The sequence below is a fragment of the Garra rufa genome, chromosome 6, assembly GCF_049309525.1.
Source record: "Garra rufa chromosome 6, GarRuf1.0, whole genome shotgun sequence".
Taxonomy (NCBI): Eukaryota; Metazoa; Chordata; class Actinopteri; order Cypriniformes; family Cyprinidae; genus Garra; species Garra rufa.
Window position 1 is genome coordinate 9,000,314 of NC_133366.1, and position 13,710 is coordinate 9,014,023.

The 13,710-nt window shown below is 33.7% G+C and overlaps 1 protein-coding gene across 1 annotated transcript in view; it reads right to left on the reverse strand.

The window, feature by feature from the left end:
* inpp4b (inositol polyphosphate-4-phosphatase type II B) overlaps positions 1-13,710 on the reverse strand; it is a 115,032-nt gene that overhangs the window by 58,355 nt on the left and 42,967 nt on the right. The window contains exons 3-5 of the mRNA XM_073842549.1: positions 11,953-12,061; positions 8,524-8,593; positions 2,653-2,800 (exon numbers count right to left, since the gene is read on the reverse strand). Coding sequence (XP_073698650.1) covers positions 2,653-2,800; positions 8,524-8,593; positions 11,953-12,015 — 281 coding nt within the window. The 5' untranslated portion in view covers positions 12,016-12,061. The remainder of the gene's footprint in view (positions 1-2,652; positions 2,801-8,523; positions 8,594-11,952; positions 12,062-13,710) is intronic.

The window sequence follows — 13,710 nt, forward strand, 5'->3', positions numbered from 1 at the left end:
TTATTATTTTTCATTTAATTTAATTTTGAATATTTAATTTAATTTAATTTTAAAAAAATGAATACTGTTTTAAAAAGCATGCTCAAGAGTTTGGGGTTGGTAAGATTTTTATTAATTTAATTTAATTTAATTTAATTTAATTATTTTATTTTATTTATTTTAATTTAATTCAATTTTATTTTATTTTATTTGTGAAATCAATTGAATTTTTATTTTTATATTTGATTATTTTTAATTAAATTTAATTTTGAATATTTTATTTTATTTTATTTTAAAGAAATGTATACTGTTAATCTGGAATACATGGATTAAATTGAATTTTAAAAAATACAATAAGGACATTTATAAAACAGCCATTTCCATCTCTGAAATAAACCCTCACTAAACAAGCGCTTAATTTAATTTAATGTAATTTAATGTAATTTAATTTAATTTAATTTAATTTAATTTAATTTACGAAATATTTTTTTATTTTTTATCTTATTATTTTTCATTTAATTTAATTTTGAATATTTTATATTATTTTATTTTAAAGAAATGAATACTGTTAAAAAAGCATGTTCAAGAGTTTGGGGTTGGTAAGATTTTTATTAATTTAATTTAATTATTTAATTTAATTTATTTAAATTTTATTTTATTTTATTTATAAAAATAAATTGAATTTTTATTTTTTTATTTTATTATTTTTAATAAAATTTAATTTTGAATATTTTTTTAAAATAAATGTATACTGGTAATCTGGAATTTATAACATTTATAACATTAAAAAGTATTTCTGTTTCAAATAAATGCTGTTCTTTTGAAGTTTCTATTCATCAAAGAATCCTGAAAAAAATGTATTACAGTTTCCAAAAAATATAAAGCAAATTGAGTGCTATTTTTTTTTTTACATAAAGACACGTACACAATTTAATTTAATTTAATTTAATTTAATTTAATTTAATTTAATTTAATTTAATTTAATTTAATTTAATTTAATTTAATTTAATTCTCTCTTATACAAATCAGAGATTTTGGGGTTGTTAATTTAATTTAATTTAATTTAATTTAATTTAATTTAATTTAATTTAATTTAATTTAATTTAATTTAATTTAATTTAATTTAAGACATTAATACATTTATTCAGGAAGGCTTGCATTAAATTGATCAAAAAATTACAATAAAGACATTTATAACATTACAAAGTATTTATATTATTTCAAGATTCTGAGGTTGGTAAAATGTATATATATATATATATATATATATATATATATATATATATATATATATATTTAAATATATATTTTTTTTATATGTATATATATTAGGGGTGGGCATAGATTAATTTTTTTAATCTAGATTAATCTAGATTAATTCTTGGAATTAATCTAGATTAATCTAGATTAAAATGGCTAATTTGAATCCTGCTGAAGGCATTCAGAATATGTGTGCTACCCAAATAATGACTTAAAGTCTTTGAGAATGGATCATAAAGCTCATAAAGCTGTTCTATGATAATTTGTTTATGAAAATAAATTATGTTCAATTAGATGTACTAACTAACTAACAGTGAAATTATTTTTTCTCCCTATTAGATTGTGTTTTTTTAACGTCAACACCTACCCAGCCCATTACATGTTACACCATACTTTTATTTTGACAGGTTGCCGTGAAGTTTCTGTGTCATACAGTATGATATGATGCTAGTTTTCTCAAATGAAACGGTAAAAGTGACACTCACAGCAGTTTTGGAGATTGAGTTTATCTGTTCATGTGAGATGAAAATGCCAAAAATTACCGGGAGCGTCACGTGTGTTTCAGTATGCGTGTAGTAAAAGCTCGTCTCCGCAATGCATACATACAGCTAGGCAAACGGAACATATCGGATTCATATTAAAACGGTCTTTTTGCATTTCAGTTTTCACATACTCTAGTCCATATCGCGATTTGAATTAAGTGACTGACCAACATTTGATTTATGAATCCAAAAAACGATGAATTTACGTGGCATTTCGCTATAGTAGATTCTGTTTTTATGAATAGAGGACGACGCGATCCCGTCTGTGTTTTGGCGGAGGAGACTTAAACGCGCGACCATATTCTATAGTCTTCGGTATACATCCGTGTTAAACTATCAAGGTGAAAGTCATCATAGCTTTCGTAGTTTAGACCCAGCTCCCAACCCAAATTTGAGAATAGATTAACGGCGATATTTTTTTTATCGCGCGATAAGAGTTTCACGTTAACGCAGCACGTTAACGCCGATAACGGCCCACCACTAATATATATATATTATATATATTTAAATATATATAAAATATATATTTCATTAAATTTAATTGTTTTAAGAAATTAATACTTTTATTTGCAGCGTTAAAATTAATTTGTACTACAGAGGTGGCACAGAACACAAACGTGGCTTGTAGGTGTATTTTCACATGTTTGATGTGGCTCAGAGGTGGCATGAGTAAATCAAATTCATAAATTCACAAATATGCTGATCGGGTCAGTCGCACTGGTGCTCCTAAATATTTTTTTACTATTCAATCGCAAATTTGATGGAAATGGTTGGCACTGTAGAGCCCTTGCTTTTTGTGCCGCTTTAACAGTCTCATCTGCTTCACTACTTCCTCTGTCGTGTTTGCTGTGACGGTCTGAGCAGCTCTTACCTGCAGGTGTCCTCCTGAATGTAGAGGGCGATGAGCTGCTTTGGGATGCTGAAGGACAGCGTACACTCCGCCATCTGCTCCCGAACCAACATCCATTTACTGTCCACCGTCTGAAACCTGTACACCTTACACACCGCGTTCTTAAACACTGTAGAGAGAGAGAGAGAGATAGAGAGACATTTAGTAAGAGATACAGTAACTTCTCTGTCTTTACATTTGATCATTTATGCAAAGCACTCTGAATAACGACACCATAAATTCATTCAGATGACTTTGAAATATTGCACAGGAGTTATACGGACCGTTTTATGTTTTTGTTGTTGCCTGACAGATGTTTATACTTCTACTTCCGCAGCACTATTAAAACTGCTTCAAGAGCTGCTAACTAAGTCCTATGAAGAGAGACGGAGGGAAAGCGTTTTTGGATAGCCGTGAATGAGAGCGCAGGACGCGTTTAATGCTCTTATCAGAAGTGAGGCGGCGGTGGGAGAAGTTATTTCCTCTACAGCATGAAATCTTGCTTCTCGTCAACACTTCGCTCTACAGGCCAGTCAACGGAGCAGGACAAGTGTTTACTTCTCATCATAGAGTTGCATAAATAGTGACATTTTCAACTTTTTTTATCTTTGTGGTTGCAGCATGAGATTCTTATTGAATGCACATGATTTTTTTTTTTAAACAAGGGGCTTTGCAATATAACGTAGGTATACATACAATGTATTTTGACTAACATAAATACAATGGCTAGTAAGAAAAATGTTACTATCTAATATAAAATCCGTTTTGTTGCCCCTGTGTTTCACAATTAAATGATAACTGAAATATATAACCATCTTTAAATATATTATTTAAAATATATATATAATTATATAATTATATTGTCATGATCGGGGCTGTGGGTCTTCCCTCAGCCTCTCGAGGTCGCTGTTCCCCTTGCACTGTACTCCCCTGATCGTTCACGTTTGTCTTGTCATTTGCACTGATTACACGCACACCTGTTCACAATCACTATCTGGACTATAAGAGATCCCACTACTCACTCCGCATTCATGTCTGCATTGTCTTATGTCTTTTGTTTGGTTTGTTTCTGGTTCTCTGGTTCCCTGGCCTATTGATCTTGTTTCTAGCTTTATTCAGTTTATGTTTCTGTTTATGTTTAGTTCTGGCCGTGTTGGCTTTTTGTTGTGTTTGTTTGTGTTTATTAAATATATTCTTTTCCTCCCTGCATTTGGACCCAGACCCTTTTACTAAACGTGACATATATATATTTAAAATATCTATAAAATATATCTTCATAACATTAAAATATTTTTAATTAACCTATATAATAGATTGAAATGTGCATTAATATATTTAATTTGTTTATTATTGTATATATCATAATATATAAGCTCATATATATCTCCTATATATATGTATCTCCTATATAATATATTAAACTGTGCATTAATATATTTAATTGTTTTCTTTATTAAATACAATGTAATATATAAGACCATAGATGCTATATATATTTATTATATAATATATAATATATTTCTTTATAATGTATTATTTATTATCATTATTATAATATCTGAATAAATTGGGGATCCAAAAGTCTGTGATTTTTTTAAACCTAAAAATAAACTTGCAGATACATTAAATTTAGAAAAAAACTTCAGGCAAATTTGTCACATTAACTATGACAATTTGAGTGTTGCTAAAAGGACATATATAAGCATATATATATATATATATATATAAGCATCATGCTCATTTATAATTCAAAAATGACATAGTAAAACAATTTTACTAGTGGTCTCAGACGTTCAAAACTTTCATGTATTTTTCCTTTTTACTTATAAACTCGTTTGTGACCAAGGAATTGCGTTATGTGTCCTTAATGGAAGCCTAAAGTACAGACAGGTGGTTGGCTGAGGATGTGGAGTGAAGACAGAGACAGATGGACGCGTGACCTCCAGAGAAGGAGAAGCGGACGTGAACTCCCTCATCCAGCGCTAAGTTCTTCACAGAAGAGGATTAACCTCTGACTCCGCCCTCTGGTCTGCCCTCTAATCCACCGGCCAATCCGATCGCAGCGCCTCTGCCTGCTCAAGCTCTTAGGGAAATGACTGTGCATTGAGTTGGTGTTGTAGCACAGGGGTCGGGGTGACGGGGACAAATTTCATTAGTCACTCTCACCGAATCAGCAGAGACTAAGATAGTTTGACAAGCAGCGGCGTGACTAAAACAACAGCCGCAATGACATTCAGTACGGTTACAGATACGTCAACAAATCAACACTGCCGAACGTTTTACACGAAGATAACACCAGAACACCCCAGACTTCCGGGGAGATTTGTCTGCCGTTCCCGACTTCCACTCCATCCATCACATCACAGCAGCTCATAAATACAGGAATGACCTTCTACGGAGTTTGCTTCTCAGGGAACTTTTCTCATCCTGAGACTTCGGGTCTATTCACTCACTAATAATTTGGCGAAACTACCCGAACTCTCTCTTCTTCAGTGTGCAAAACAAATTTACATGCACAATACTATCGTATTCCCCCAATACTGTTTATCCTGCTACGTTACCTGAGGTAATTAAGGTAATGAGCTGCACTTCACACCGCTGCCGGCTGTTATTTATCCACTGCAATCACACTGTTCACTGGGACGGCAATCAAACGCTGCCGAATCCACTTCATAATCTCCACAATACGGATGGGAATCACACGGAATTCAATAATTCTGCTTCTGATTCGACTTAATGATTCCTTAATGATTCCATTACTGATTATTTCATTGCTCAGCCACACAATTGGACCAAAAATATACTAAACAAACATGCTAAATTAAAACAACAGTATTTTTGATTACAGGTTTAGTCTTAAGTACTGTTTATTCCAACAAAACTTCCCTGGAAAATGATTCTTTAAAATAAAATAAAATAAATAAAATGCTGTAAATGTTGTTTTCCCACCAAAAGAAATCTTTTAAATGTTGTTACTCTTATTTTTGATCAATTTAATAAGGCGAATGCAGTTTCAGGAGTTCAAATTAGGTCTGTCACTAACGATTATATTGGTAATCAAGTAATCGGACGATTATTTTGACAATTAATCAGGTAATCGGTTAATTATAATCTGGAAGAAGCAAATAATAGCCTTTAAAATTAGTTCCATGTGCCATTTATTTCAACAAACTTCCCTAGAATAATAAATTAGGCTTAAAAAATGGAATCAACAAATAATCCTTTAATGACTCCTTAATGATTCCATTACTGATTATTTCATTGCTCAGCCACATAATCGGACCAAAAATACAATAAACAAACATGCTAATTTAAAACAACGGTACTTTTGATTATTGGTCAAACTAGGTCTGTCACTAACGATTATTTTGGTAATCAAGTAATCGGATGATTACTCAGGTAATCGGTTAATTATAATCTGGAAGAAGCAAATAATAGCCTTTAAAATTTGTTCCATGTGCCATTTATTTCAACAAAACTTCCCTACAATAATAAATTAGGCCTTAAAAATGGAGTCAACAAATGATCCTTTAAAATAAAAGATGCTGTAAATGTTGTTTGTCCTCCATAGAAGGTCAAAGTAAGCATAATGAGATGTTTTATTTACTATTCATTTCATAATTTCTTTAAAAAAATTTGTTTAATATCGACTAAACAACATTTAATTTAAATGTCCACTTAATCTTTATTATTATTTGGTAGTTTCTTTCTGACTGAAATGCTACAGCGCTGTAATTTCTTAAATATGTGAGCATTTAAACTTTTATTTTGAAATTGTGATGAACAGTTCACATATTAAGAAAGATGTTGATGTATTCTACTGTGTTTGCGTAGGTTTCTAAATTATTTACCTTACAAACCCGATGAAATGGTGCACGTTGCGTTCCCAGATGGATGTTTTAATAATCCCAAACTCACAATAACATGCAGAGATGGAGTTTGAGACGCTCCACACATGTAAATGATAACAGTTTGTGCGGAGCAGCATTTACTGTGAACAGAGCCGCTATTAAAGCTCATATTTTGAACCTGCATTGCATATATTTTTTTATTGAATCGTAGTGTTTGTGAATTCACAAAAGTATTATGCTTTATTATGATGTTTAAATAGGTTTAATATACAGGTATCATGCAGCTGTTTCACGGATTCTTGTCATGCACCAGTATTTTGCAGGTTTCTCAACATGGGCAAATTGCAGTCAATTATTTTTTTTAAATCGAGTACTCGGATTGAATCAAGAAATTGTGACAGCTCTAGTTCAAATGATGTCTATTCTTGTGTGTCATAACCAGACTGTGTTATAAAGCGCTTCCTGCACAGTAATGAGCTTAAATAGCAAGCAAAAATAGGATGTTTGCTCAGGCTTTCCAGAGAAAAAGTATCATGCATCATCTCTCAGCAGAGATCACAAACTGCTCAAATTCGCCAAGACACAAAAGCCTGTGAACAAAAGTCAAAGAACTCAATATGAACTCATAAATTTCTCATCAGATTCTCCGTAGCCTGAACGATCTGAGCTGCTATGCGCTTTCATTTATAGCTCTACAGTTTGATTTTATTTCAACAACTGCCTCATTTTGTATTTCTACTAAAGAACTTAAAAGAAACGTCTGAGACAAAGTTCAGCCATACATGAAATATAACTCTTTGAAAGGGTTTGAAGAACCACCACTGAGCAAATGTTCCTATAGGAAATTACATCACAAGTGTCAGTAAATTCAGTATGGCTGCAGAGCATGAGAACTAGTTTTGGCTGGTTAGCGTGACCCAGTTAACCACAGATGGAAGATGGTTGCAATTCATGCATTCTGATGAAATACACTTTAATGACAAAATGGAAATGATATTGCACACTATCATTCAACAGTTCAGGTCATAAGATTTTTAAACATTTTTAAAAACTCTCTTTTGCTCATTTATTTGATTAAAAATACAGTAAAAACAGTAAAATGGCTAAATGTTTTTACAATTTAAAATAACCATTTTCTATGTGATTATATTGTCAAATGTAATTTATTCCTGTGATTAAAGCTGAATTTTCAGCATCATTACTCCAGTCTTCAGTGTCACATGATCCTTCAGAAATAATTCTAATATGCTGATTTGCTGCTCAAAAACATTTCTTACTATTATCAATGTTGAAAACAATTGTGCTGCTTCATATTTTTGTGTATTTAAAAAAAAAAGAATAATAGATGACTAGAAATAAACCTTTCTATTTCATTATATAAGCATTTACTGTTGTATTATTCAATTTAATGCATCCTTGTTGAATAAAACTATTAATTTCTTTAAAAAAAAAATGTTGAGCAGTAAAATAAATGTATTGCTAGTGCCCAACTCTTTCTTAAAAGTGTGACAATTATATTTTTTTTTGAATCATGTACATTTCTGTGAACCCATCAGCCAATCAGCATTGTCGTTTTTTTGTGAGTATTTGGTCACATGACATTTATGCATCAGATGATTGATTCAAAACAACCTGGCAGCAGAAATAAGTCACCATAAGCAAAGATGACAAATTTCAAATCGCACACTTCCACACACTTTCAATCTTTAAACGTTGCTGCTAGTGTTGTCAAATCGATTAATCGTGATCAATCGCATCCAAAATAAAGGTTGGTTGTTACATAATATATGTATATTTCTTAAATATATACATGTATGTGTGTATACTTATATTTACATATAAATATACACAGCGCACACACATATATCATGTAACAACAAACTTTTATTTTGGATTTGATTAATCGTGATAAATTGTGATTAATCACGATTAATCGATTTGGCAGCAGTAGTTGCTGCATATGAGCAAAAAAACAAAGAATGTAAAGAATTCTTTAACTCACCAGCATTCATTATTGGTCCATTGTCTATGTCATTAATGCCTCCATGTAATGACTCGTACACCAGCGTGCACTGTGGGAAGAAAACAAGATCATGAATTTAAGACTGAAGCTCATTTATCCCGATTATTAGACATCAGCATAATGACTACTACTCTAAATACGACCGGCGGCATCAGAGTTTAAAACATCGTCCCGTGACTCTCTCTCTCCATCTCACAAACAGAACGCACAGTGACAAGCTGTCACCTGCACCACTGCTCAGATAATAGAGGACTTCTCCAAGTATCCCCGAGTGCCAGTGTAAGCAATCCAGGAGAGGAGAGACCCTCGCGGCTGCTCAAGACAAACATCGACCCTCCATCAACATCACCCGCAGCGCTTGCGGCCTAATCACTTGAAATGCATAGCCCGCATCAGGGTTTAGTGTGATGACGGATGAGTCTTCACGTCTCATTAGGTCTCATGACCTTGGATTGGTCTGTAAGAGTTTCCAGTCAGTTCTTGGCACCCGGCTCAGGGGGGAAAAAAAACAAAAAAACAAGAGAGGATTCGCGATCAGGCCATGTTTTATGAAGAGTCTTGTTCTGAGGCAGATGCTTCTCAAACATACATCAGGCCTGACCCACATTCCCTCATGAAGAACAAAGACAATCACTTCTGAAGCACTCAGATCAAATAAAACCACAACAACTCTCAGCCAATAAACAGACACACACTTGTTACAGTAAAGCAAAAAAGGACTTATTATCTATCTGTTCATTTATCTGTCCGCCTATCTATCTGTCCATCCATCTATCTCTCCATCTATCCATTTGTCCATCCATCCATACATCTATTTCTCTATCCATCCATCCTTCCAGCTATCTATCCATCCGTCTAACCATCCATCTCTCCATCGGTCCATCTGTCCATTCATCCATCTATCTATCCATACGTCTATCCGTCCATCTATCCATTCATCCATCCATCTCTATCCGTCCGTCTGTCTATCTATCCATCCATCCGTCCATCCATCCGTCTATCTATCCATCTATCTATCTCTCTATCTGTCCATTTGTCCATCCATCCATACATCTATTTCTATTTCCATCCATCCTTCCAGCTATCTATCCATCCGTCTAACCATCCATCTCTCCATCGGTCCATCCATCCATTCATCCGTCCATCTCTATCCATCTGTCTGTCTATCTATCCATCCATCCATCCATCCGTCCATCTGTCCATCCATCCGTCTATATATCCATCCACCTATCTCTCTATCTGTCCATTAGTCCATCCATCCATCCATCCATCCATCCATACATCCATCCATACATCTATTTCTCTATTCATCCATCTCTTTATCCATCCATCCGTCCATCTGTCCATCCATCCATCTATATATCCATCCACCTATCTCTCTATCTGTCCATTAGTCCATCCATCCATCCATCCATCTATCCGTCAGTTTATCTCTCTATCCATCCATCCATCCATCCATCTATCTCTCTCTGTCTGTCTGTCTATCTATCCATCCATCCATCCGTCCATCTATCCATCTGTCCACCTGTCTGTCCATCCATCGGTCTATCTATCCATTCACCTATTTCTCTATTTGTCAATTTGTCCATCCATACATACATCTATTTCTCTATCCATCCATCCTTTCAGCTATCTATCCATCCATCCTTCTGTCTATCCATCCATCTATCTCTCTATCCGTCCGTCTGTCCATTCGGCCATCTATCTATCAATCCATTTATTCATCCGTCTATCTGTCCATCTATCCATCCATTCATCCATCCATCTATCCGTCAATTTATCTCTCTATCCATCCGTCTGTTCATCCATCTATCTCTCTATCTGTCCATCCATCCATCCATCCATATATCTATTTATCAATCCGTCCATCCTTCCATCTATCTATCTATCCATCCATCTGTCTCTGTCCATCTATCTATCCATCCATCTGATTATATATCTCTTTATCCATCCGTCCATCTGACCATCCAACCATCCGTCTATCTGTCCATCTATCTCTCTTTCCATCCATCCATACATCTATTTCTCTATCTGTCCGTTCGTCCGTCCTTCCATCTATCTATCCATCCATCTGTCTGTCTATCCGTCCATCTGTCCATCCACCCATCCATCCATCCAACCATCTAAGGCATCTATGAAAAATGTTTCACAAAATACCCCACTTGTCAAGTGTTTGATAAAATGGGTAATGATTTTATGGGTATTTCAAACTGAAAAATTAAACATCATATTATGATAGCTTGGCAAACTCAACTGTCTGTTAAAAAGGTGTACATACTTTCCAAACTTTAGCTTTTAGACAAGGTTATATTAATCCAACTTTCAAAGTTCTTCTTGACAAACTTTCCTTTTCAAGTTAAAAATGACTAGTTGACATGAATCTCATTCCAATTTATTTCCCTACATTCAAATATAAATCCTGAATCTCGTTTGCAACCTCAATTCACATTCAGGATTGTCATTTATAAGGCATTCACTATTTAAATCTCTATAAGTTTCTCCATTAAAACGGTGCTCAGTCCAAATATCCTCCATTTCCTCTACCATGTCCTTCATCCATCTCCATAACACTCCATAACTCTAACACCCTTCTAGTTTCTTCCCTGTATTCTGTCTGTGCCTCTTTCATGCTGATTAATGAAGGTTAAAGGGCTCTGCTGATGGCTGTGTCAGTATAAGTTATTGAGTTTAGGGGACATAAAGGGTGTTATGCTGTCTGTCAGTGTAATAATGCTTAATTCTCCCTGACACATGGACGAAAGTAACTAAGGACACACATACAGCTCTAATATACTGGAAACATACATACATACACATCTATATCTATATATATCTATATATATATATATACACACACTGTAAACGTTCTTCTAACGGATGCTTTACTTCTTCAGTCAACTGTGCAATTGAATTTCAGGGATGCCACACTCAATATTCAGTCCACTTTCCCTCTTTGACTGAAGACATGTCCTTTCTATTACCAGCCCTTACAAACTGCATGCACATGCACAAAAAAGACAACTTCCCACAATACAAGCCACTCTTAATTTACAGTAGTTCAACTGCAGTCAAGCAACTCTCTTGAAAACGTAGTTACTGTAGCTACACAACAAGCTACTAACATACTACACTGCAGCACTGTATTTAACCAAATACTTTACTTTAAACTATATTAAATCATGAATCATTCTTTGATCTGTTCATTGTTTATTTAGATTAACTGTACGTCCAAAATAAAATTGGATGAAAAATACAGTGATTGGTGTTGTTAATAATAAAATCACAATACAGCGATACAGTGAAATACAGTGATTGGTGTTGTTAATAAAAAAAAATCACAATAACCCCCCAAAGATAAAATGCCTATAGAAACAGAAAGTTCAATTTAAAACTTATTAAACAGCTTACCTTCTGGTGCATGTCGCCAGTAATGTGGTCCACCTCACCATCCTCGATCTCACCCATCTTCATCCGGCTCACCACCACTGTGCCCACTGTAGCTGAATCATCTGCTGTCCTGAAACACATCAAAACAACAACACATGAGTCCCAACACAAACATTATCCTTCGTTAAATGTTTTCAGTTCGTCCAATCAGATTCATTGTATATCTGCATTCAATTCTAGCCTGATTTGAGTCAAAAAAATCAGATTCAAAAATCTCATGTGAAAGTGACACTGCGCCCTCGCCAAGGTAACTAAAACCCACACTTGATATCCTGCAGACATTAGCATTGATTAAGCAAGATTACTCGGTTTCTCAGTAGTAAGCGGCTGCAGGTTTGGCACAATCAAACCAGGCCCCAGCTGTGGCTGTTCGTGTGCCAGCAGACTTGGACTGAGTCTGATATCTGAGGTTATAACTGACCTCAAATTAACTTTGAAGCTCGATTGAGTCATGGAGGAGAGAAAAAGACATCCAGTCAGCCTTTAGAGGCGCATTGGCAAATTACCCATCCATGAACATGACCTAGACAAATCTAATTGGCCCAGGGTCTCTTTATGACAACAGTAAATCAGAGAGCGTTGTTATGAGAAGAGCTAACGCTTTATGCTAATAGATCCGAATGAGACGCCGTTAGCAACCCATTTTACTTCTGTAACGTGACACTTTTTTGAGTGAAACAGGATATTTAATGATTAAAAGAAATGCAGGGACTTTTTATCCATTGGGGATTAATTGGAGAGCGACAAGTAGTCATTATAGCAAAAATGGTGCTTGATGGTTGGAGGGGTTAATAAAGTAAGAGGCATTCTTGATGTAAGTCGAAAAGGAAAGTCATTTCAGAGGTGGCATAAGTTATTACTGTGTGGTGCCAGTTTTTTACTGTATATTTTTAGCTCAAAGTGAGTCTCAGTATGTAAGCTGTCATGCAAGAAGTTCTTTGTAAAGTTCAAAAGATGTTTGTAGCTGCCACCCACTGTGAATGTAAAGTGAGCAATATATATATATATATATATATATATATATATATATATATATATATATATATATATATATACACACTGCTATTCAAGTTTGCAGTCAGTAAGAATTTTTTAAAGAAATTATTACTTTTATTTAGCAAAGATGCATTAAATTGATCAAAAGTGTCAGACTTGTATAATGTTACAAAAGTTTTCTATTTCAAATAAATGAACTTTATGTTTATCAAAGAATTCTAAAAATCATGGTTTCCACAAAAATATGAAGTAGCATGACAGTTTTTGACACTGAAAATAATGTTTTCTTAGCAAATCAGCATATTAGAATGATTTATGCAGGATCATTGAGAGATTCCAAGACATAATCTTAAAATAAAAAGCATAAAATACGAGAAACTGTTGATTATGAGATTAAAAGTCATAACTATAAGATACCAAGTCAATTATGAGATAAAATATGAAACTTATGAAATACAATGCTGATTAGGAGATAAAAACGTCAAAACTATGAGATACTATGTCGATTATGAGATAGAAAGTTTAAAGTATGAGATAAGAACATCAAAATTAAGAGATACTATGTTGATTAGAAGATGAAAACGTCAAAATTAAGAGATAAAATAAAAAGTAAATATTATGAGAAACTGCTGATTATGAGATAAAAAATTATGTTGATTATGAGGTAAAAAATTGTGTTGATTATGAGATATAAACTTAAGAGATATTAAGTAAATTATGAGA